This window comes from Miniopterus schreibersii (assembly GCF_964146895.1).
Source record: "Miniopterus schreibersii genome assembly, chromosome: 1".
Lineage (NCBI taxonomy): Eukaryota > Metazoa > Chordata > Mammalia > Chiroptera > Miniopteridae > Miniopterus > Miniopterus schreibersii.
In genome coordinates, this window is record NC_138101.1 from 133,128,447 (window position 1) to 133,152,442 (window position 23,996).

The following is a 23,996-nucleotide window of genomic DNA, read 5'->3' on the forward strand; positions in this document are numbered from 1 at the left end:
CACACACACACACTCCAGCACCGACAGAGCACAGAGAAGGGCAATCCTTAGCTCACTTCTCACTTATTGCTCTGGAAACCAAAATCAGAGAGATTTCAAGAGCACTTGATCTTCACAGCAGTTCCAGATCAAGAGCAGAAGAAGGTGGAGCTGATACTGGAGGTGAGAATAACGTCCTACTGTGAATAGATGTCTAGATAGGGGTCTGACTAGAGAGAGTGACATCTAGAAGTTTTCATGGAGGGGGGAGAAGAGAAGGTATAGCCCAGGACAAGAGCTGGCCTCTCCACAGAGGGAGAGGCTCAGGAACACTGCTTTTATCACCACAACCCCGAGTCAGGGGGTTCAAGACTTATTGTCTCCATATTAAGATTTTGGTTGGTTTGTTGGTTCTACCATATTTTAATTGGAAACCATGTGAAATGATTATTTGAATAGCATTCAGCAAGTAGTATTGCAGAGCCCAAGGAGAGTCAAATTCTGAAATTTTTGCTGGAATTAGAAATCAAGAATCCATCCTTGCCATAAAGTGGGGAAATGAAGACAAACTACAAAAAGGAAGAGCTTACAACTAGAAAGATGTGGATTCCGAATGACATTAGAGCACTTGGACTCAGTCATGCAGGAAGTCAATGTATCTTCCCCTCTCAGTACTTCCTCTTCTCTCTGCAATATAAAAAAACAAGTAAAATAAGCCTTAGCTTTGAATCTCAAAATAAAGTTATTTCATTCCATATCTAAATAATAGCTTGGAAAATAGGAGATTCACTTGCAAGAGCAAGGTTTTATTGAGAGAAGAAAATACTTGAATGTTCCATCAAGCTGGATCTTGAAAGACTAAGCATAGAATTTGTTCTACAATCAAAGAGTAGAAAAGAAACAGGCTATGACATCAGAGCAGTTGCCCAAAGCACAGCTTTTCCTGGGCTTGGGGGAGGAGTTAGAAGAGATTTGGAGAAAACAGAACTAGATTATAAATGCTGCCTGTGTTCTCTGAAAAGGAACCCAGCTAGGGAGGTAGGGACTGATGCTCGACCCAGAGAAGCAGAAGGGTATCTGAAAACAGGAGTATTGTGCCACAATTCCCAGGCATCGCCTAGAGACTGAAAGCCTCTCAATGAAACCCTAACTGTCCCACAGAGCTTGTGGTGCTTTTAAAGCATAGCCACAAATTCTTTGACACTCCTCTCTTCAAAAATTAGAGCCAAATTCCCCTCCCCGTGGACTTATTGACTCACTTCTAACAAACAAATTACAGTAACGGTGACTATGTAACTTCTGAGACTAGGTTGATCATTAAGGGCACTGAGGCCTTCTCCTTGTGATCACTTTCTTAGATCACTTGCTCTGGGGAAGCCAACTGCCCCGTCGTAAAGACGTCAAGCAGCCCTATGAAGAGGCCCAAGTGGCAAGAAATTGAGGTTTTCTACCAACAGCCAACAAGAAACACGGCCCCCTGCCAACAGCCATGTGAGTGAGCCATCTTGGAAAAGGATCCCCCAAGTCTCCAGATCATTGCAGCTCTAACTGCTCTTGACCATAATTTCATGAGGGTCCATGAGTCACAGCCACCTATCTAAGCTGCTCCCCGATTCCTAACTCACAGAAATCGTATGAGATAATATTGTTGTTTCAGTCCACTAGGTTTTGAGATAAGTTGTTAACAGCAGTATATAAATACAAGTGCCGGGCTGCAGCAAGGCGCCTGGGCAGTCATGACTGTGGCAGTGATGAGCCTGAAGGGGTTGCGGACGAGGCAGCACTGCCCGGACCAGAGCGCCCACCACGCCTGGCCGAGAGGAGGAAGGAGGAGAGGGATAGGGTGCTCGGAAAGACTAAGAACTTACTCAGAGAAACTGAGTTAACTGAGAAATGTTAAACTAGCAATGATAAAGTTACTTGGGTTGGGTGAGTTTAATTTTATTCTACTACCAAGGAGAAATCTTCACGAGTCATTTATATTCAGTTCTAAAAAATAAAGTTATCTTACTGCACGTCTGAGATCTGAACTATAAATTTTAAATTGACTATATATTTTTATTTATTATGAAAAGTTTCAGACCTACAAAAATACAAAGTAAAACGAAGTGAATGAATGCTCATGAACCCACCATCCAGCTTAAGAAATAGGAAATCAAAGTCCCCTGTGTGTGCTTCCCTGATCACATTACCTCTCTGCCCCCTCAGGGAAATGCTATCCTGAGTTTTCTCATTTTCACTCCTATGCATTCCTTTTTACTTTAACTACAAAACTGCTTATCTCCTCAATAAAAAAATCATATGATTTTGCCTATTTTTAATCTTTAAATAAATAGTATCATATTGTAAATACTTTTCTGAAACTTCCTTTTTGCTTAATATTATAGTTGTGAGATTTAACTATGTTGAAATTTGTAATTCCAATACATCTAGTTAACTTAATCTCTTCATCTGTTTAAATATATTATGGTTACTGATTATTCCTATTATCTTACTTGGAGCTTTCTAATTTTATCTGTGCTTTCTTTTTTATGGTTATTTTTTAATTGATTAAAATGTTTTCTAATATGCAATAGTTGCCCTTTTTTTTTCTAATCCTCACCAGAGAATATGTTTTTCATTGATTCTAGAGAGAGAGGTAGTGAGAGAGAAACATCAATGTGAGAGAGAAACACCAACTGGCTGCCTCATGCACGAGCCCCGACCAGAGATTGAACCTGCAACCTGGGCATGTGCCCTGACCGGGAATCAAACCCGAGACCCTTCAGTGCACATGGAACAACACTCCAACCACTGAGTCACACTGGCCAGGGCTAAATTTTTTAATTTAGCAATTTAGTATTTTTAAATTTAGTAAATTTAGTATTTAATATTATTCAGCCCGGCCAGGCATGGCTCAGCGGTTGAGGGTCGACCTAGGATCCAGGCGATCGGGGTTCGATTCCCAGTCAGGGCACATGCCCGGGTTGCGGGCTCGATCCCCAGTCAGGGGCGTGCAGGAGGCAGCCGATTAATGGCTCTCTCATCACCAATGTTTCTGTCTCTCGCTCTCCCTCTCCTTCCCTCTCTCTGAAATCAATAAAAAAAAAGCTATATCTTTAAAAAAAAAAAAAAAAGAATTTGTTTAAAAAAAAAAAAAATTATTCAGTATTGTTATCCTTTTCCCAGCAATTCAGGTCTAGTTATATACTTCTCCATTATTGGTGACTGATATTTTAATTCTGTTTTCATTTTTACCCACAAATTAATTATTATTGTTGTTGCTTTATATGGTCAATATTTGTTTATATTTACCCATTTGTTTACCAACTTTTTTTTTTTACCAACATTTTGATCACTATTCTCTTCATCTCCTTTTGAGATAATTTTCTTTTTATCTGACAGTTTAGAAGTCTGATGATGGTAAAGTCTCATTTTTTGCTTATCTAAAAGTATCCTTGTTTTATCTTCATTCTAAATGCCAGTTTGTTGGTAAACAATTCTAGGTTGTTTATTTTCTCTTAGCATTTGAAGGTATTATTGTATTGTACCACTGGCTTATATTGCTGTAGTTGAGGTTGTCAGTTGTCCCTCTAATTGTTATTTCTTTACAGATACTCTGATTTCTTTCCACCTACTTTTAAAGTCTGTTGTCTTTGTTGTATACTTTTATTATGATATGACTAGGCATGATTTTATTTTTATTTATTCTCCTTGAGATTTATTTTGCTTACTGAATCTGAGTATTCATATCTTTCATTAATTTGGGTAAATAATCAGCTGTTATCTCTTCAAGTATTTCCTCTACCCCCTTCCCTGTCTCTTCTCTTCTAAAATACCAAATAAAATTAGAATCTCTCGCTTTGAATTGGTTCTTTATCAATTCTGCTGGAATTTTTATGGTATCTTGTCTTTTTCTTATGTTTTTAGTATCTCCTCCTTTAAACATTTTAGACTTGGTAGTTTTGTATTCTACACCTCAAAAATTCTAATATCTGAAATCCTTTTGGGTTTAACTCTGTTGTGTATTGTTTCTGCTGACTCCTCCTCAGAGTAGTCTTCCTGTGTTTTGTAATTTTGGAATGTGTGCTCATGCTTGGCAGGGTTTTATCTATTGGGATCCTGTGAAACCGAGGGTTTACATTTACTCCTATCTGGTACACTTAAATTCTTAGCTTAGGGCTTCCTAGACCAAGCAGGTAACAATGAGTTCAAACTCCAAAACTGTATGAGGACAGGCCAATAGACACAACTTCTCAGAAAAGACTATTTTTAAAATATGTTTTTATTGATTTTTAGAGAAAGGGAGAGGGATAGATAGAAACATTGATGAAGCTGCCTCCTGCAGGCTCCTACTGGAGACCCCTCCTGAAACCCAGGCATGTGCCCTGACTGGGAATTGAACAAGAATTGAACCATGATCTCTTGGTTCCAGGGTTGACACTCAACCACTGAGCCATGCAGGCCAGGCAGAAAAGAGTATTTTTACAACCAACCCTACACAAGAGCCAAGCCTATAGCAACAAGTTTCCTGACCATGTTCTTTGATACTTAGTGGGCTATTTTAAGTTCACTTTTTCCCTGCAGATATAGCCCACCAAGAACTTTATGCAGGTGTCTCAGTCCCAATCTTTCTTAGGTCCCAGGCATCAACTCCTGTCACCCAAGTCTCTGGGTTACTGAAACTGACAAACAACCACAAGGTAGCCTCAGTTCCAAGGCACACTTTGTTTTTGGTCTCTGGGATTTCCTTTATTTTCTAGCTAGTTCAGCAATCTATTTAAATGGAGATGTGTTCAATCAGGAACTTTGCAATTGAAGTTTTTTAAGGATATATATGCCACCATAGTGTTCCATATGTTCTTAAAGCATAATTCAGTTTGCAATGTGTGGAACACTTTGGAGAGAAAAAAACAAGCTGAAGCAGGAAAACTTAGTAGGAAACTATTGCAGAAACATAGACAAAAATTTAGATAATAACTTGAAGGAGAGAATGGTAGTAGCAGAGATAGAGAAATAGATGGGCAATTTAGTAAGTAAAATCAACAGAGTTTCAGACATTCAAGGACGGGTGTCTAGTGGGAAGTTTTTATAGGAACCAGCAGCTCAGAGTAGCGATTCAAGCTGCATAGACAATTTGGCAAGTCTGAAAAACTGCTAACTGAATTCACCAACGGAGGTGCTTGGGAGAAAGTACATAGTGGGAAGAGAGGAAGGTCCTAGCATTATACTGGGCGGGAAAGGCACCAGGTGTTAGACCCATGGGGTCAGACCGGACCAGGTTCAGCAACCTCGGAACTTGAGTTCCGACCAGGAAAGAATTCAGAGTTAAGGCTCAAATTATAAGAGAACGTTTATTTATAAAATCACAGAGGTGAAAGAAGTAATTCGTAGAAGAAATGGGCTGAGGAAACAAGTTATAGAGGCAAAGGAAGGGACTTGGGAGTAAGGAAGGTAAAGGTAACGTGCCTGATGGGGAGGGGGAAGGGGAAGGGGAAGGGGAAGGGGAAGGGGAAGGGGAAGGGGAAGGGGAAGGGGAAGGGGAAGGGGAAGGGGAAGGGGAAGGGAAAGGCGATGGCATGCCCCCAGAAGGGACAGCACACTGGGTTCTCAGTCCTCAGGGTTTTAAGGGTGGAGATTTTAGGGGAGGTCCCACGGGAAGATCTTAATAGAATATTCATCAGCTTTCCAAGTGTGTCCTTTCAGGTTCAGGGGTCTCCACTGATTGTTTGCTCAGTGCCAGGGCAGGGGGTCATTATTCAATGCAGCTGGTCCTGAGGGCAGTGTCTGGTTTTGCTGCTTTTCTGGGCCCGGAGCTGAAATACAACTGAGACCTAGATGTTATCTCTAGGAAAGAAAGGAGAGGGGGTCCAGATACCATGACCCACTGGACATGCTAGAGGAGGAACGGTCACCCTGGGGGCGAGGTCCCATCCTACAACTGTCCTTTGCTAGGCACCTGGGGCTTTTCACCCTGGTGACCTTCTGTACCCAGCCCAATGTCCTTGCTCTGCTCAGGGCCCTCTAACTGCCTACCACACCAGGACCCAGCTGTGAGGAATACCAACATTTTAAAACCTTAGAGGCTAAGCAAGCAACAGAGACTGAAAAGAGGTAGGAGAAAACCCCAGAAGAGAGTGTGGCTTTTGCTGAGGCCAAGAGAGGGGCATTTCCAAAGGGAGGGAGGAGTCAGCACATGCCTAGTGATAGGGAGTTCAAGAAAAATGACTGAAAACTAGGCATTCGTTTTAATGACACAGGAGAAACTGGTGGTCTTTGCGAGAGAGGCAATCCATGATAAAGTCAGAGCCAGGCGGCAATGAGTTGGGAAGTAGAAAAGGGGCACCACTCATTTACTTGAGAAGTTTGGCAGTGAAGCAAGGACAGAGAGAGGATATTAGCAGAGGACAAAGAGTGCTGGAGAAGGGTTATTTTAAGATGAGGGAAACCTTAGAATGTTTAAATGCCATAGGAAGAGGCCGGAACAAAGAGAGAGAAAAATTAAAGGCCAGGTAAAAAGAAATCCATTGTAAGGGTGGATGGAGTCTTTTGGATGACTGACCCACCAAGCGCGATGGACCTCCAGAAGCTGGTGGTTTGAGCAGCTTCGGGTTTAAGTAAAGGGCGTTTCTCCGCCGCCTCCCCTGCTCTCCCCGCCCCCGGGTCAATTCCGCCCCCACTCTTCCAGCCCCTCCCCCGACTGCCCCCCAAACCGCACACTCTCCATCCGAGCCAAGCCTCGCCTTTGCTGAGAATTCTTCCGGGTCGCGGGACAGAGCCACGCCCAGTCTCAATCCCGCCCACTTCGCAATTGGAAAGCGCTTCCGGGAGGACGCACACGCCTGGCGGGGGGCCGAGTTTTGCCAAAGATCTCGCGCAGGCGCATTCGGTCCTGGTTGCTATGCGGGTGCTCGTGGGTAAGGGAGGGCAAAGAGGGAGAGTGGGGGGCGGGCTTATGGAAAGAAGGTTGAGCCACCGATTGAGAGCGAGGTGGACCCCGAGGGAGGGCACCTGGTGCACCTGGCCTTGGCCTCCTAACCGGCGAAGCCGAATCTCCGTAATCCCTGTGACCTGTGTCACCAATGTATCGCGGGGACGGGGCGGAGAAAGACGAGAGCAGTCTGGGGTCAAATGGGATGGCACCAGAAGAGGGGGAGCTACATGCGGGATCGGAAGGCATCCCTCCCGGAGGGTAAACACCTCGTATTTTCTGATCAGGTGGCGGGACGGGCTTCATTGGGACAGCCCTAACCCAGCTGCTGAAAGCCAGAGGCCACGAGGTGACGCTGGTCTCCCGACAGCCCGGGCCGGGTCGGATCACGTGGGTATGTCCAGTCTCTGGAAGCTGGGGGGCAGGCCCGCTTGGCAGCGCAGGGCGAGGAGGGCACTGTGCGCTTTCTCTGGCAGGATGAGCTCGCTACGTCGGGGCTGCCCCGCTGCGATGCCGCAGTCAACCTGGCTGGAGAGAACATCCTCAACCCTCTCCGAAGGTCAGTCAGTGCTGGGCCCAAAAATGGATATCCTTCAGAGCAAAAGGAGAGGGGACGGCTCTGGTGAGACCCTCTGAGATGTGAAGAATGCAGCTGCCGGATCCCGGATTACTCATCCCGCCCCACTCCTCCAAACCCACCCACACTTCTACCCACTCAACCAGTTGACTTTAGTCCTCACTTTTAACTCAGGTTGCCCGAAAAGGATATGTCTTTTCCCTCTACAGGAGAGATGGACAATTTCTGTAAGCCACAATGCGGGGTCTTACTAGAAATGGGTATGGACAAGTCCCAAGGAGAGGGGACCGGATATGTGCATGTACTTTTTCAGTGGTTTATTTCCCATTTCTCCTGCAGGTGGAATGAAGCCTTCCAAAATGAGGTTCTCAGCAGCCGCTTGGAGACCACCCACCTGCTGGCTAGAGCCATCACCAAGGCCCCACAGCGCCCCCAGGCCTGGATCTTAGTCACAGGTGTAGGTATGCCCCAAATCACCAACCCCTTACATTAGCCAGTAGCTTTGGCCCTTCTAGCTGTCCATGCCCAGAGGCCTTCTTCCTAGGCCCTTGATCCATGCATGTTTCTCCTGACCTTTGTGTACTTTCACTGAGAAATAGGGACCCTTTGAGAAAGAGAGTAGAGTGGTACTGCTCCAGTGCCAGGAAATATTCCACCTACTCCCAAGTCCCTTGCTTCTCACAGTACAGTTCTTTAGTAACAGAATTTCTGATTCTTGTATTTCACCTTTGGGACCAAATAATTGCAAACAGTTTGGGCATATATACTAGCCACTTAGTGTTTTACACATATTACAGCATTCAATCCTCACAAGAACTCTACGAGGTAGATACTATTGTTCCCATTTTAAAGATGCAAAAATTCTGCAGAGAGGTTACATAACTTGACTAAAGGCACACAGTTAATAAATGATGGAGCTGATATTAAAACTTAGTCAGCCTGGTGCCCACATCTTTATTCTTAACCACTACACTCTAGCAGCCTCTCAGCTTAGCCCTGCAGTTTAAAGAGAAATTACTAACAGGTCAACTAACAGAGAAGCTCAAGGGGAAAATGTCCATTGCTCCATCCCATGGGGAGATCCCAAGGGCCAAGGAGGGTTAAAGCAAGGGGGCCTTCACTGCAAAGGACCAGGCAGGACCAAGGACAGCCAGGGTACTGTTCCGGCAGCTTACTACCGGCCCAGCCTGACTGCTGAGTATGATGAGGACAGCCCAGGAGGGGATTTTGACTTTTTCTCCAACCTTGTAACCAAATGGGAAGCTGCAGCCAGGCTTCCTGGAGATGCTACACGCCAGGTGGTGGTACGCTCTGGTGAGAACAAGGTGCCTGCACATCAGGGAGGTTGGAATGTCTTCTTTGGGCTGGAGGAGTTGGGGGATAAGGGAAGCTGAGCTTACTGAGTGAGGATGCCACCACTTCTGGCCAACCTGCAGATGGGAGGATGGGAGGATGGGAAGTCCCGAAGAGAGCCATACCCTTGGACTGCCACAGAGCTAAACCAGCATGAAAAAAGAGTAAGGAAAGGGAAATGGGGAGGAAAAGTGGGGCTACCTGGAGGCTGAGGGGCTTCCCTGTACCATCCTTCTTGCCTACTCTAGGAGTTGTGCTGGGCCGTGGGGGTGGTGCCATCGGTCACATGCTGCTGCCCTTCCGCCTGGGTCTGGGGGGCCCTATCGGCTCTGGCCAACAGTTCTTCCCCTGGATTCACATTGGGGACCTGGCAGGAATCCTGACGCATGCCCTTGAAGCAAGCCACGTGCAAGGCGTCCTGAATGGAGTGGCTCCAGCCTCAACCACTACAAATGCTGAGTTTGCTCAGGCCTTGGGCACAGCCCTGGGCCGCCCAGCCTTCATCCCTCTCCCTAGCACCATTGTGCAAGCTGTCTTCGGGCGAGAACGTGCCATCATGCTGCTGGAGGGCCAGAGGGTGGTCCCACGGCGGACACTGGCCACTGGCTACCAGTATTCCTTCCCAGAGCTAGGGGCCGCCTTGAAGGAAGTCATAGCTTAAGTGGGGAGGTTCATGTCAGGTCCTAAGACCTGTCCCTCAACAGAGGCTTCCCAGTTAGAGACTGTGAATAGGATCAGGTACTCCTCTGCCTGAGACCTGAAACTATCTGGTTTTAGGGATTCCTCTCTGTCCTCTTATTATTCTGTTGTTGCACTTTAACTGACTGTCCACTGTTTCAAGGTTGCAATTTCATCAGGTTGGGACCTTAACCTCTTCAACTCCTTGTAAAAGACTTTCCAAGTTTGGTTTCCCAATATGTCCCATTCCTGCCCCATTTCTCTTTTGCTACATAGTGAATGCTCTACAGTTTAGGCAATAAAGATAAATTATCTCATTAGCTTTGGCTCATCTTTTTGGCCTAGATTCTGCTTGAATGTATTTCAAGGAATGTCACCCTAGATGACTCTTTCCCCTATGTGGGTTTGTCAGGGTTTTTTGGGGGGGGTTCCTACGTGGGGTTTTGAAAGTTGCAATGCAACAACTCCCTTTTTGTTCCCTCCATTGCCAAAAGAGCTGGTAACAAATTTGGAGAATGAGGTTATGATAAAGGTAGAGACTAAAAGAGAAGTGATCCGTTTCCAATGGGTTCTGCATACTTGTTCACATGGTACAATTAGGGTGCCAGCAGAGGAAGAGATGAGGCTCAAGTCTAGGACAGCCTTCAGTCTGTCACTGAATGGCAGTGAATTAATAAAGCAGTCACACAGTGGTCCCAGTTCAAGCTGCAGGAGTAAGCCAACACCCCTGTAAGAAGATTAGGACTGGCCTAACATCAGTGTCTCAGGCACAAAAGAACAAAAGATATAATCCCAAGTGTTCATCTAGGACACCCTCTCCCTTTTTACCTACCCTCATATCTGCCACAGCTTAACCAGTAGTTTCTCTAGTCCCCCAAGTTGAGCCATATTAATCTCCTTTCTTCCAAGGGAACTTTGAGTCACTGTCACCTCCCTGGCTAGCCTCTCTCCCACATGCCTGTCCCCCACCCAAGTCAATAAGGTCTAGGGATATACATCACCAACAGGGAGGAGGGGTAAAGACACTAGAACCCAGGGACCCTCTCCATCATCACTCAGCTCCCACCAATTGCTAGAATGAAGAACTGGGGTGACAGTCTTCAATTCCACATGCTTCTCAGGGAGCAGAAGCCAGAGCCTGAAAAGGATCATGTCCAGGGACTTGCTGCAGAGCCCAGACAACAGAACCCTGTGGCACTTGTCCCTCTTCTTTATCTGGTCTAGGACTCTTTAGGAAGTTGGCCCTATAATGTTCCTGGGGGAATGACCAGCCTCAAAGGCAGTACAGAAGAGTATACTGGGGGCTGCACTAAAGGAAGGACTAAACCATCCACAGAGGGAATGCACTACCTTGGAGATAGTCAGTTCCCTGGCATAGGAGGACTTCAAGCAGATATAGGACAATGACCTATAAGATTTAGGGGAGAGAGTGTTCTGATGTGACAGCAGTTGGTCTGATTTTCCCTATTGTAATTCTTTGGTTTCCATTTTCCAGATAATCTAGATACAACCTCTGTAACTGCCACCCTCCCTCATACACAGACACACACACACACACAAAGCAGAAGCGGGCCTCACTTTATGCAACATACATGTTCTGTAGAGAAATTGCTAGAGTCAGATCACGTTAACATTGTCAAAGCAGAGCATGGCTTCCATCAGTTTGGTGAATGCGCAACACCACAGCAAGTGCATTGAACAGGGGACATTCGTTAATCTGTAAACAAACACTTGAATGCAATAGGAGAGCTGCCATTTAGAGGAACCCTGAGAGAATTTTGGTAATGCAAACAGTCACCCCTAACTGTTTTGTAAATGTGGATTTGGGGGTTGCCCAAAGAGACGCAGCCATTATAGGGCACATCATGAGGGTGCAGTGTTAAAATCTAGGGCACAGGCCCTGGGGACAGAAGATCCTCAGTTCTCTGAAAGTGAGGTTTTGGTTGGGAAGCCTGTGTAGCCACAGACAGACATACCTGAGACTTGGTCCAAGTACTTTCCCTCCAAAGAGCCCTCCTTCCATGTTCTCATTTCTCCCAACAGGCATTTTTACATCTGATTTATAGGCAGAAATAAAGGCCAAGTAGCTCAATCAAGGTCATGGACAGGTGTATCTGAGACCAAAAGCCAAGTCTCCCTCTACCTTCCCCACCAGCTCCCTGCTGCCCCACTGTGACCCAGACCCCATCACACTAGCCTTTCTGGGGCCCAGCATTCCCTTTTCAAAGTTCCCAGGAGCCCTGCCAGGCCTGGGAAGCATCCTGTCCTCCAGCTATCCAGGACAGCAGCCAACGGTAGAAAAGGCTCAGCTTCCCTGCCACCTGTATTCATTCCCCTCCCACCCACCCCAGCCTCCCTCCCCAACTCAACTTCGAGGAGGAGCTGGCAGTCCCAATCTCCAGAACCTACCTTCTCCAGCAGCCCCACTTCCTACAGAAAACCTGTGCTAAGGCAAGGTTGAGGAGTTAAGGCTGACCAGAACCCCTAGAGAGCTGGTTGAGGCCCTGACTCAAGAGATTAGGTCACTTTATGGACCTGTCCCCAAAATGCCCCAGGCAAGAACATTCCCCACACATGAATGCTCTTCCTCAGTGCTTCCCTCACCCAACGCACCAACTCAGAGTGGGTTGGGGTCAGGGTAGGAGCATCACAGGGACCCTCACAGAAGGGACTAAGCTAGGCAAGGCTGGAGCTGATGGGGTTGCAGCCACTCGGGCCGGCGAGACTCAAAAGTTGAGACTGAGCAGGGCCTCAGAGAGCTGGTTGATGTCCCGGCAGTTCGGCTCCCGCTGCAGGATGAAGTCCACCTTGTGATCCTGGCCCCAAAACACCTCCAGCAGCTGGCGCCGGAGCCTCTCTGTCTCCCGGGTCTTCCGAATGCCACCACTGCCTTTTTCCTCCTCTTCTCTCCCCTGCTGCTGATTACCATGTTCTGCAAAGCCCCTGGTAGGAGGCTGAGCCTTAGAAGACCCCTGTGCCCTTGGAAGAAACAGAGAGAAGAGCTGATGTGCATCCTGGAAAGAAGTTAGAGCTCAGTGGGCCTCCTAGCACTCCACTGCTAACTGCCCTGCTTGTTTCTGGCTCTGAAGTTCCTCAAGCTGACCACTGAGCGGCAGTATCAACCCACTTCTGAAGGGGAGATGGACAGTTCCTTTGAAACCAGGAAGGTGAACCCTGCCACTATTATAATCCAGTTCTAGCCGAATAAATTAATCACTTAAGGGTCCAGCAGAGGGCGTGCTGAATACAACTATAAGTAAAAGCAACCATGTTCCAAATAGCTCCAGCAAACACTGACTAGAAAACAGGAAGCAGGAGCTTCCCTCCCAGCCCTCTGGAGGGTCTGGGTCAGTAATTCCAAGGAAGCAGCTAAAGGAAACCTAAACCACTACAGAATCAAGCTGGCCCAGATTGAGGTCACACTTCCCCCAAGTCTCCAGGCCTGCAAGGCCCCTGCAGAAAGCAGGCCAGGGTAGGGAGCTGCCTAGGACAGTTTGGAGCATTACCTGACTGGCTTCTTCAGGAACTCATCCAGCATGGGGCCATTTCGCCCCAGTGGATCATCAGGGACCATGAAGAGGTTTCCCACGAAGGTGAAAGGCAGCAGGCTGAAAGGGAACAGAAAATGTAATAGTTGGTCACAGAGGGGCCCCTGCTCACCTCCGAAACAACTGAGACCAACTCCACCAGAAGCTGTCAGCTATCATCCTTCAAGCCAATGACAAGCCCCTTCCCAGAGTCCTCACCCCATGGCAGAGAACTGGTTTTAGAGAAACGTCTGAGTTCAAGCCCTTTTTGCAGGGGATGCCCCCTCACCGCTCTCTGATGATTGCCATCCACTTCTCAGACTCCTCCGCCAGGTCCCGGAACTGGTCGTTAGACACAATGATGCCATCAGTCTCTTCAGCCAGCTTCACCATGAACCTGTGTCGAAAACCATGGCAGCATTCTGGAACTCTCCAAAGCCTCAGCCCCAAAGAGCACTATCAGCTCACATGACCCACTTCTGGTGATAGAGATCTGCCCCCCCACACCCGCCTCACCTTGACCCACCCACCAAGGGGACTGATTGAATATAGGTGCCGTAGGTTAGAGAGAAAACAAAGACACTCCAACATGGAGTCCCAAAAACATCGTCCCCTCCACTCACCACAGTCCTCCACTCAATACTTTGTGCTTCATTATTAAGACAATAAGATCTAGCCCTGGCTCTTTTTTCCACCCTACAATCAGTCACAAATCCAGCATGTTTTTCTTCTGAAAAGCCTTCCATTCTGTCCCCTTCCTTTCCAGTCCCACCATTACCACCTTAGCTATTCAGACATTGCAACTGAGATACTAAGGGGGCCCCCTACCATTTACTACCCTCGTGTCTCTCCTGCCCTCTCCCAAGAGGAACATGCTCTTCGGCTACACAAAACTGTTCCATACCTGCCCTTTACTGAATAAAGTCCACATGCCCAGGTCTGGCAGCTAAACCCCTCTAGAACCCAGATCCAGCCACCTTTATGGCCTTATCTCTCCCAGTATTACCAAAGGTACTCTCAACTTGTGCCAGAATCAATGATCGGATTACATCCTGCCTGTTCTTCAAACATGCTCTCTGACTTCCATGTTTCTCAAATTATTCCCTCCATCTGGAAGGTAATCCCAAACATCACCGATGAACAGAATCACCAGGGTAACTTTTTAAAGAGATGCCTGGGCCCCACTTGAGTAATCCTGATCTCATAGAACTCAGGGAGGACTCATGAAGAGGTGGGTCAGGATCTTCTTAAACAGGTTTAGAAACCAAGATATCCAGTCTATCCCATATCCTTCCCTGTCGTCGAAAAACAAATCTCTCCCTTCCCACAAAACCCCAGCCAGAAATAGGATCCCTTTCCTCCAGGTTCCTGAAGTGTTTGATTTATAATTTCTTTTAGCTCTTCAAAATCAAATTCCCAGCATTACTGAACCTCCTTCTGCAAGCCACACACCTAAGCACTAAGTGGGCAGTCAGTATTTGAAAGACAGTGTGGTACAGAGGGGACTAGTAATCAGGATTAGAGGTGACAGATGTCTACTTCTGAGTTTCTGTCCAGGAAACAAATTAAGGAGATGACACAGTATTGTACATGGTATCATACAATATACAAAAGGCATTTTCAATCTAAGCATATTTGTCATCATGTTACATCACATGCTGTTCATCAGTATTCACCCAGTATGCCTACGCTGTGCACCAGTTAGTCACACTGTGATGTCCAAATTCATAGTGCACTACCAGCCTACCAGGACCTACACAACTGTAGGCATGTGGCTTTAAAATTCATAGCTGACTCAACCTTCAGTCTCAGTTCTGGTATGGAAAAAAGTTTCCATATCTTAAGATAGTCTGTGAAATCTAGACTTAAACAAAAATGTCAGGAGACAGTGAACTACCTTTTTGTAGAATACCATTTATTTGTTAGGGAGAAAAAGTTAAGTACTTGAAAAGATAAAATATATAATCATTGTGGTTTGCAAACTAGTTTTTTATTTAAAGCTGAAAATCCTGGTGAATATAGAATTGTAGTTGTTAACATTTTTAATTGGTTAGTTAACTTTTAAAATCTGACCATTTCCCACACCATACACATACACTGAGGGCGGAATGTGTCCTGTTTTCCATTTAAACCATCTGGCGGCTTTCAATTCTCACTTTTCCTTTGCCACTTAGTAGGCTTTGCCAAGAGTTAACCACTCTTAGCCTCTGCTCCATTTCTGCACGATAGAGATAAGAACCTCTGCCACACTTGATTGGGTTCATGAACAGTTCAGGAATATCGCCTATCACCTTGAGTAAGAAAAGCACGTAACTTATGTTCTTTTGACAGTCACAAGGAGCATGAATGAATGGAAGAGGACCCTGAGACGAGGTTAATTCACTAAGAGACTGGTCCACAGTCAGAGTCAATGAGTAGTGCAACTTGGGGCTCTAAGTCAGATCATCCAATTCTAGGTCTAGTGATCTCTCCATTACGCCATGTTTTCTTTCTGTTTTGTTGTATATTAATTATGCATGGATTATGTTTCTTCATTTGAGTTGTTATTTTGAACATTTACGCTGGTTTTCCCAGAATGTTGGGGGAATTTCTCGTGTTTGGAAATTTAGGTTGTAAGAAGGTATTTGTCAACTATTTGTGTCATAAGCTTTCCCATCTTTCCATTAAACCAGTACTTTCTAGACAGTAGGCACTGTATAAATATAAAGCATTGTTCAGTTTGATGAGTAAAAAATGAATGATGAATGAGCAAACACAGTTGTCTACAGTCTGCTTCATTTCACCTGTAGGACAGGTTTACCTGCCCAGTCATAGAGGCACATGGTGGAATAACTGGCCCTTTGCCCAATACCCAGGCTTAGAAACAGTGCAAAGGGTCAGGAGTTTCTGGCTCTCCCTCCATCTCCCACTGGGCTCCTTGAATATTAAGTCTGGGGCCAGGAGAGAAGCAAGTACCTGTCGTCATAGGAGGAGATCCTCTTGCCATCCATGACTCGGGAGGGAGTGAGGGAGAGCAGACTGAGGGAGTAGAGCTTTTGCAGGTAGTGACCCTCTAAAAACAGAGGAGCACAATGCGGTTATCCTCAAGGTAGAAGCAGGGTCTATCCCAGGACACAAAAGACCAGGCCCGACTCACCTCTGACCCTGGAATCCCTATCGAAGCGCCACCGAGGCACAAAGACAGTTATGTCCCGGTGGCCACGGTCCCAGAAGTACTGCACAGCAATGGCAATGCCACGACTGGAGAAGTAGTGCTGGAGGCCGTGCCTGCAGTGAGAAGGGGTCGGCACTCTGGGGCCCTGGAGGAAGGCCTGGCAGCCTGGCTGGAGTGCTCACCCCTCAGCACATGTCCCCAAGGTGAAAACTGCCCATCTCATCCCCCTCCCCAGGACCCTCAGCCCCACCTGGTACTCACACCATGGCCACGTTGCTGCCATCAATGACAATGTGGCGGAGGTCTGGCTGGCCAGGTACATTGGCAAGGCACAGGGTAAAAGGGTCCTGTAGGGCCTCCTGGAAACGCTGTGTGCCAGTCACCAAGTTGCCCCCCCGGGTGCCTCGTTTCCACGGAGACCCCCGACCTCGAGCCACAGCCTGCTGCTTGTCTCCCCTGTCTCCTCGGTCTCCACAATGCCATGGGGGTTCAGGCGCAGGTGGCGGGCTAGGCACTCTGGGGGGTGAAGCTTCCCCATTGTGGAGCCGCTGGAGGAGAGAGGCTCCCCGGAGCTGAGCTGCCCTCTGAGAGCCCTGGGTACCAGGAGGCTCACCCTGGATACAAAACCTTACTCTTTCCTGAGGCCCCCCCTCCTTCCCCAGGGCCTTCTTCTTCAGGAACCCTTCCTGCCCTGCCTCTCCTCCCCCTGACTGTGACCTGAAGGCCAATTCTTTCTCCCAGGCCTCTTCCCCAGGCAGTTCCTTCGATCCCAAATCCATCTCCCTAGGACCACTCTGCTTCCCTCCCTCCTTCTCCATAGCATGTCTCTCTCCCTTTGACTCTGGCCACCCTGTAGGTCCAGTGTCCAGGGATCCCCTGCCTTCATCCAGGGGAGCTCTGACTCCCTGGTGCTGAGCACCCAGCAGTCCTGGGCTCTCCCCCTCCCAGGAGGGATGCACTTGGGGCCCCTGCCCCCTGGATGCCTCCTGCACCAGGCTCAGCAGTTCCTCCTGGACGGCCAGGGGCAACTGGAGCAAGGCCTCTCTGTGGGCATCCCCCCAGGGCTGCAGCAAGGCACAGAAGTCTCTCAGCACTCCGGCACACTGAGAAGCTCCAGGAGACAGCCCTGGCCGAAAGTCCCAGCTCAGCCGCTCCACCAGCTCCTCCACTCGGCTCTGAGCCATGACGAAGGCCTCGGTCAGGCCACTGACCATTAGTGAGCCAGGCACCCCAGGCACCAGGTGGGCTGATGTGCTCCAGGCCAGGCAATCAAGGAAGAAGCCCTGGGCCCCCAGGAAGATGCAGTGCAGTTTGGGTGGGTAGTGGATTTCATCCTGCAGCTCTGGGCTGCAAAGACCCTTCAGGTACTCCTGGGGGGAAAAGGGAAAAAGGTAGGAGAAAAGGAAACTGCTGGAAACCTAAGTGGCCCAGTAGCCCCTTCAGGCTCACTGCTCTCCCCTGTACTCCAGGATGCCTGGGCAGAGCAATGAAGCACCATAGATCCTGACAAAGGTGGGGGTTTAAAAGGAATCAAGAATCTCACTTCCTTCCCTTTTCAGCTGACATCTGTATTTCCATTTAGAATTCCATTGACTTTAAGATACAATTATAATTAATTGGTTACAAGAATGTCTCTCTAAATACAGGGTGCCCCCCAAATATATATAACAGCTGATAGCTCAACTGATGTTTCTTTCTTTTCAGATTTAACCTATTGGAATAAATAATGGCAGCCAAAGTGTGTATACATTTTGGGGGACACCCTGTATTTGTGTGTGTTGTAGATTTCTATCATAATAATGGCCATTGCTAACTTTTACTGAACTCATGTTTTATCTCACTCATGATAAACCCAATGAGGTGGATGCTGCTATTACTCACATTCTCTAGATAAAGAAACTGAAACTCAGGTCACAGGACTGGTAGGTGGTAGAACTGTACTGGAACCCAGGTCTGGCCTCCCTACAGTGAATTCCTAGGTAGGGCCTGCTAGCCCAACCAGATTTTCTCTACTCTCCCAAAAAGCACACACTGCTTTCAATTGAATCACTTGTCCCCAAGCCCTGGCAGAAGCTAGGTCATCACAGCAGAAATGAAACCAAAACTCCAAACAAATACATAGCTGGGGAGTCTCTCACAGCTCAGGGCCACTGCAGTTGCCAGTGAGACAAACAGTAGTGTAGATCCTTTCCAGCCTCTCCTCTCCCCTGCCTCTGAGTGGGGGAGGGAGTCATTGTTCCCCAAGGGTCAGGGAGGGGCGTTCACCTTGGCTCTGCTGGCGTTCTCCTTGGGGCCCTCCAGCTGCAGCCAGATGTGAGGGTTCTCAGGGCAGTCCCTCGGGAGGACGCTCATCCTCACACGGAAGATGCGCTCCACGTGGGGTTGCTGCCCCCACACCTTGTCCTCGGCCTCCGCAGACACGGCAAAGCGGTCCGGGGACGGGGGGCCAGCCCCCCAGGTAGGCATGGCTGCTTGGCCGCCCAGACCTGGAAGCAGGAAAGGCAGTTCAGAGCCTCGCCGTCCCCTCAACCCAAATCTTGGTCTCGCAGGCTACAGCAGCCAGCAACAGGTCGCACCTACTTACAAACACAGTAAACAACCCAGGATCTCTCGGGCCGCCGTGGGGTGAGGAAGGGAATGCAGGTTAAAGGGGCGCGGGCCTTCCCTCCAAAGAGGAAGTCAGGGATGAACACGGCTGGCTCCCTGCGATGGGCGTCTGGCCTTTGTAAAAGGGTGGCCACAGCCCTGGGCAGGAAGGGGGCGGGGGTGAGGGGCTCCAGCTCCGTCTGGGGCCAGAAGGAGTGGACGGGTGACGAAACCGTCCCTCTCCTCGGGGGGCTCTGCATCCGTGGGTCGAAGACGTCTTTAAAATGGATCCTCACCCTTGAACTGGGCTGTCCTCTGGAGTCCCTCGTCTGCCGTTTCCAACTAGGGTTCTAGCCACTCTCACCCCTCCCCCCCCGCGGCCGGCCGCGGCCACCCCCCTAGACTGCGCCACGCACCCCACTCGGGGCCCAGGGGCCGGGCCGAGCCCCGCCCACAACCTCCTGCGGCCGCCGCCCCCGGCCGCTCGGCGCTGAGGCCTCGGACTCCCGCGGCCCGGGCGCCCCTACCCGCCTCGGCCGCCCGCTGAGTCTTCTCCCGCCGGCGCCTCTAGGTGCCCGAGGGCCCCAACTTCGCCCGCGCCCCGGGCCCCAGCCCCGGCCCAGGGGAGAAAGGCGGGGGGCTCCACTCTGGGCGGGCCTTCCCGGATTTCTCACCCAACTGGGACCTCTCTTCACATCTCGAACTGTTTTTTGAGTCACTTCCTGGCCGGGGGCGGAGTCAGCCGGGCCCCTCGGGGGCCTGGGCCAGCACAGCGCCCCCACGCCCCCGCCCGCCCCGCCCCCGCCCGCCAGGCCCCGCCCCCGCCCCGCCCGCCAGGCCCCGCCCCCGCCAGGCCCCGCCCCGCCCACTCGCCCGCGGCTCTGGGGTTCTTCCTACGGTCTCTCCGGATTCCTTTCGGTTCTTGCTCCTTCCCTGTAGTTCTCAGGGAACAGGAACCACTCATTAAGAGTCTAAATGGGACTAATCCAGTCCCTTTGGATGAAGTTATTGGAAGGCCAAGGAGGAAAAGCGACTGGCCCAGTGACACAAGATAGTGACAGTTGGCCCAAGCATTTTCCCACCAAAACAATCGTGGGGGAAAGACAGGGGCTTTCCCTTCTAACAGTAGAAAAGATGCCACTGAGAGTGCTGTGGCCCTGGGAGAGGTTTTGAAGAGCGGAGGAATGAGGAGCGGGAAGGAGCGTGGGAGCTGTCTGTTGCACAGGTGCACACCCACGTTCTCGGTGGTCCCAGGTCCAGCCTTCAGTGCTCTCTCGGGGGCGTCCTGGGGTTCTGGCTGTAGCGCTCCTGTCTGGCTGCTTTCTCTCTCCTCTCCCTCCCAGAGCCCAACTGCTGTCATTTTGTGCCCTGCCAAGGAGGAGGGAATTGCGGTGACAGCAGGAGTGAGAGGCAGGACAGAGCTGTGGGGCACAGAGAGGTACGGGAAGGGACATGCTCAGACCAGGTGACAGCGGGACTCAGAGAGAGGGCTGAGGAGCAGGGTGAGGGCTGTTGAGAGTCTGGGACAGAGTGGCAACTAAAAGGAGCAGCAAGAAGACAAAAGGACTTGTGGGTCAGGGCCACTCAGCCATGCTGGGAGCACCCAGCCCATGGTTGCCCCTGGCCCTGACACTTCTGGCCCTGGGGACGGGATGGGCCCAGGAGGGGGCAGAGCCTGTCCTCCTAGAGGGGGAGTGCCTGGTGGTCTGTGAGCCCGGCAGAGCTGCTGCAGGGGGGCCCGGGGGAGCAGCTCTGGGAGAAGCGCCCCCTGGAAGAGTGGCGTTTGCTGCAGTTCGAAGCCACCACCATGAGCCAGCAGGGGAGACCGGCAATGGCACCAATGGGGCCATCTACTTTGACCAGGTAACCCCCTACCCTGCAAGGGCCTGCGATCAGTACAAGTCCACTCTACTGTTAAGGAAACAGCCACTGCTGTGGCCAGCTGCCCCTCTACCCCACTGCCCATCTCCCTTTCCTTCACTCCTACCCATACCCCTCCTTGCCCTCTCTCACTATTTATTTTGAATCCATGCATTCCTCCTGTGGGCAGCCTACTTACAACCTCGCACTGCCCCATCCCCCAACCCAGTGGTTTCCCTGAGCCCCAGGTGTCCCCAGCCCACTCAGCAGGGTCTGCTTCCCCCAGGTCTTGGTGAATGAGGGCGGTGGCTTTGATCGGGCCTCAGGCTCCTTCGTGGCCCCTGTCCGGGGTGTCTACAGCTTCCGGTTCCACGTGGTGAAGGTGTACAACCGCCAAACTGTCCAGGTGACCTGAGCACTGGGCCCTGTCCCTGTCCAGGCTCCAGGGGGTGGGGGGACAAATAAGTGGAGCCCAGCTGACTCCTGGGCAGACCCTCCATGGGCCTGTGTCCTGGGGGGCCAGGAGCAAGGGAGGAAAGGGCCTGCCTAGCAGAGAGTGGAGGACCTGCAGAGTCTAACACTGGCCACCCCTCAGACCTCCCAGGAGAGTGCACTCACTGATCCTCAGGTTTCCAGGTTCCAGAGTGTCCCTCTGGGGCTGGAGAGAAGAGGGGTAGCCCTCAGAAAATGGGGTTCTAGGACAAGGGCTGAGGAGAGACATTAACTGATCTCCCTTCCCAGGTGAGCCTGATGCTGAACACATGGCCTGTCATCTCAGCCTTTGCCAATGACCCTGACGTGACCCGGGAGGCAGCCACCAGCTCTGTGCTACTGCCCCTGGACCCCGGGGATCGGGTGTCTCTGCGCCTACGTCGGGGGAACCTGCTGGGTGGCTGGAAATATTCAAGCTTCTCTGGCTTCCTCATCTTCCCACTCTGAGGACTCAAGCCCTTCGAGTAAGGGAATCTAGCCTCTGACCTCTGCCCTCTCCTGCCCCAGAAGCAACATCTTTGGGGCAGGAAAGAGGCTCCTTCTGGCTGCCTGTATTCCACCTTCTTGCATGGAACCCTGTGCCAAACACCCAAGGTGATAAGTAGAGCTATAGTATCTCGGGACCTGGCCCCTCTTAGCACCCCCTTCCAAAATGCCCTCACAGCCTCTCACTGCAGCTCTCTGTCTGTAACCATAGGATCAGGGCAGGATTTGGCAGGTAAAGAGTCCTGCAATACTTTGCAGACTTTGCTACTCCTTCCCCCACTCCACCCCACCCCCAGCTTCTAGCTCAGTGCTACTTGGAAGCAGGTGGCACAGGTGAGCCTGACAGGCCCCCACAAGGGCCCAGATGGACCCGTCTCAGCATACCCTGCAGGCTCCTTCCTGTGAGAAGTGCCAGCATCACAGATCTCTGCCAACACAGTAGGAGCTGAGCCAGCACAGATGGGATAGGGCAGGAGGCTTAGCCACCAATAGAAATGTGGGGAGGGCCACTGAGCAGCCCAGAGCCTATAGCTGGTAGGACAAGAAGGGGACATGTGACCAGTCTTAACAAGGTACACATTTTTCATGTACACTGGGGCAGCCAACAGACAGTGAACCTGGGTGTTCATCTGTACAAGCCCAAATGGACTCTGGCCCTCAACTCGCCACCCGAGACATGGGGGTGGAGGGATGTGTTTGTTTGCTCTGGCTGAGGGCAGGTGTACATTGCTTCCTTCGGCAGCTGAAGGTCACATGTGGGCAAGTGTAGTTCTCCAGGCATGGAGCACATCAGTGACCATAGCAGCCTTCTAAAAGTGCTCCACCTTCAATCACTCCATGCTCTGACCACCACCTCCTTCCTCCCAGCTCTATCAGTTACCTTCACTGAGCCTGTTCTAGACTATCCCACAGCCTCTCTTCTTTCTCCTGATCTGTGCTATCTTGTCCTCCTTCTTAAACTTCCTATTACCTTGGTTTCAATGATGCATCCCTTCAACCACTCTCCTGCCAGTATTATAAACTCTCTTACCTGGCTGTCCCACTGGCTCAGCATGAATGACTCATCAATAAAGTAACTAGAGAATGATAGTTGACAAGACACTATGGGATCACAAAAGATAAAAGATGCCATATAATTTGGGTCAGGGATTATAGGATACAAGCAGGTATGTTGGAGAGAAAATAAATATAAAACTATGTTAGCATCAAGTAAAAAAGGATTTAGTAATGCTTGAGTTAAATAGGAAATACAAATGTGAATTTGTGGTTTTCAAAAGAAATAATTATTTCAAATTTTATCACTAAAATAGCATAGAAACATTAGGGGAAAATCTGATATGCATTCTTAGCACCTGGATCTTGGCCTCAAATATTATTCACCTTTAAAAGGACTCAGGGTTCCTTGGAGAAGAGCTCCATATCTTAAATAACTGTAGGCCTGGAACATGTTGTTGAAGACAATAAACAAGGGTATATAGGGTAGAGCTGAGAAGGCAAAGGAACCAATTTTTAAAAGGCTCCCACCTGACATTCTATGACAATTTAATAATCAAAAGGAAAATAATATAGTTAATGAGAACAAAGTGAATTTTTAAAATTTATGACCCTAGTGATATTCCAAAAGGAAAAAGTCACCAGGATGCATGCAAAAAGGTAGTTAATATACTGAGTAAAGAAGAGTGAATATAATAGGATATTTTTAATTTATTTTGATAAGTAGAAGAGTATAAATATAGTAGGTATTTTAACTATTCATAAGGTACATTAACTTTTCTTTATCTGTATAAGTAGGGAGGGGCAGATATAGAGAGCTGTGAGTAATTCCAGAAAAAGGTTGGAACTATACCAAGAATGGAAGGGACTGATCGGCACCATCTGGTCATATATTACAACTAGAAAGAAAGAAAGCCCAACAGTGTGTTGCAAGATGTGACTTAGTCAAGTGTCCAAAAGATAACTAATTGCTCACTGCTCAAACTTGATCCTTCATCTCTAGGGAAAGGGAGCCTCTATATTACCCTCCTAATTATAATGATATTATAGTAACAGTAAAGCCCAAAATAAAAATGTCTTAAACAAGGCTGAAAATTATTTCTGGCCTACATAGAAGAATCTGCAAATAGAGTCCAGGGGTGGATGGCAGTTCTTCTGGGTTCCTGGATCCAATTCCAATGTGTGTGTGGGGGGGAAGGGGGGGGTGCTTCCCACAAAATACCAAGCAATTCTCAGACACCAGCAGGATAGCCAAGAATTTTACTCAATTCAACATAATGTTGATACTGCCTACTTGGATTTTGAGTCAGATTCCACAGGTTAAGGATTCAGTCCTACACCACCAATCCCCTTTACTTCAGATCCCAGCTGAAAGCCCAGGCCGTTAACTGTACCAATTGC

At 49.2% G+C, this 23,996-nt stretch overlaps 3 protein-coding genes across 9 annotated transcripts; 2 read left to right on the forward strand and 1 right to left on the reverse strand.

The window, feature by feature from the left end:
• Positions 1–6,765: 6,765 nt before the first annotated feature.
• Positions 6,766–9,830, forward strand: SDR39U1 (short chain dehydrogenase/reductase family 39U member 1). 2 transcript variants are annotated; one of them, XM_081123166.1, is made up of 6 exons: positions 6,766–6,875; positions 7,177–7,283; positions 7,366–7,448; positions 7,806–7,927; positions 8,637–8,780; positions 9,068–9,830. In XM_081123166.1, exons 1-6 carry the CDS (start codon positions 6,860–6,862, stop codon positions 9,478–9,480), a joined length of 885 nt encoding a protein of 294 aa, XP_080979292.1. In that variant the 5' UTR covers positions 6,766–6,859; the 3' UTR covers positions 9,481–9,830. The 2 variants fall into 2 exon arrangements, with proteins under 2 accessions (XP_080979292.1, XP_080979293.1); XM_081123167.1 differs by lacking the exon at positions 8,637–8,780 and having other exon boundaries at positions 9,068–9,818.
• A 1,228-nt stretch (positions 9,831–11,058) lies between these two features.
• Positions 11,059–19,561, reverse strand: KHNYN (KH and NYN domain containing). 6 transcript variants are annotated; one of them, XM_081123107.1, is made up of 8 exons: positions 19,292–19,561; positions 18,444–18,664; positions 16,440–17,548; positions 16,161–16,291; positions 15,980–16,076; positions 13,314–13,421; positions 13,004–13,105; positions 11,059–12,476 (listed from the first exon to the last, which is right to left on the reverse strand). In XM_081123107.1, the coding sequence occupies exons 2-8, from the start codon at positions 18,642–18,644 to the stop codon at positions 12,224–12,226; spliced, it is 2,001 nt and encodes a 666-aa protein (XP_080979233.1). In that variant the 5' UTR covers positions 18,645–18,664; positions 19,292–19,561; the 3' UTR covers positions 11,059–12,223. The 6 variants fall into 6 exon arrangements, with proteins under 6 accessions (XP_080979233.1, XP_080979235.1, XP_080979237.1 ...); XM_081123109.1 differs by having other exon boundaries at positions 19,439–19,483; XM_081123111.1 differs by having other exon boundaries at positions 19,460–19,478.
• Positions 19,562–20,186: 625 nt separating this feature from the next.
• On the forward strand, positions 20,187–22,543 carry CBLN3 (cerebellin 3 precursor). Its single transcript, XM_081137171.1, has 3 exons — positions 20,187–20,627; positions 20,911–21,030; positions 21,366–22,543. Exons 1-3 carry the CDS (start codon positions 20,355–20,357, stop codon positions 21,561–21,563), a joined length of 591 nt encoding a protein of 196 aa, XP_080993297.1. The 5' UTR covers positions 20,187–20,354; the 3' UTR covers positions 21,564–22,543.
• Positions 22,544–23,996: the final 1,453 nt, after the last annotated feature.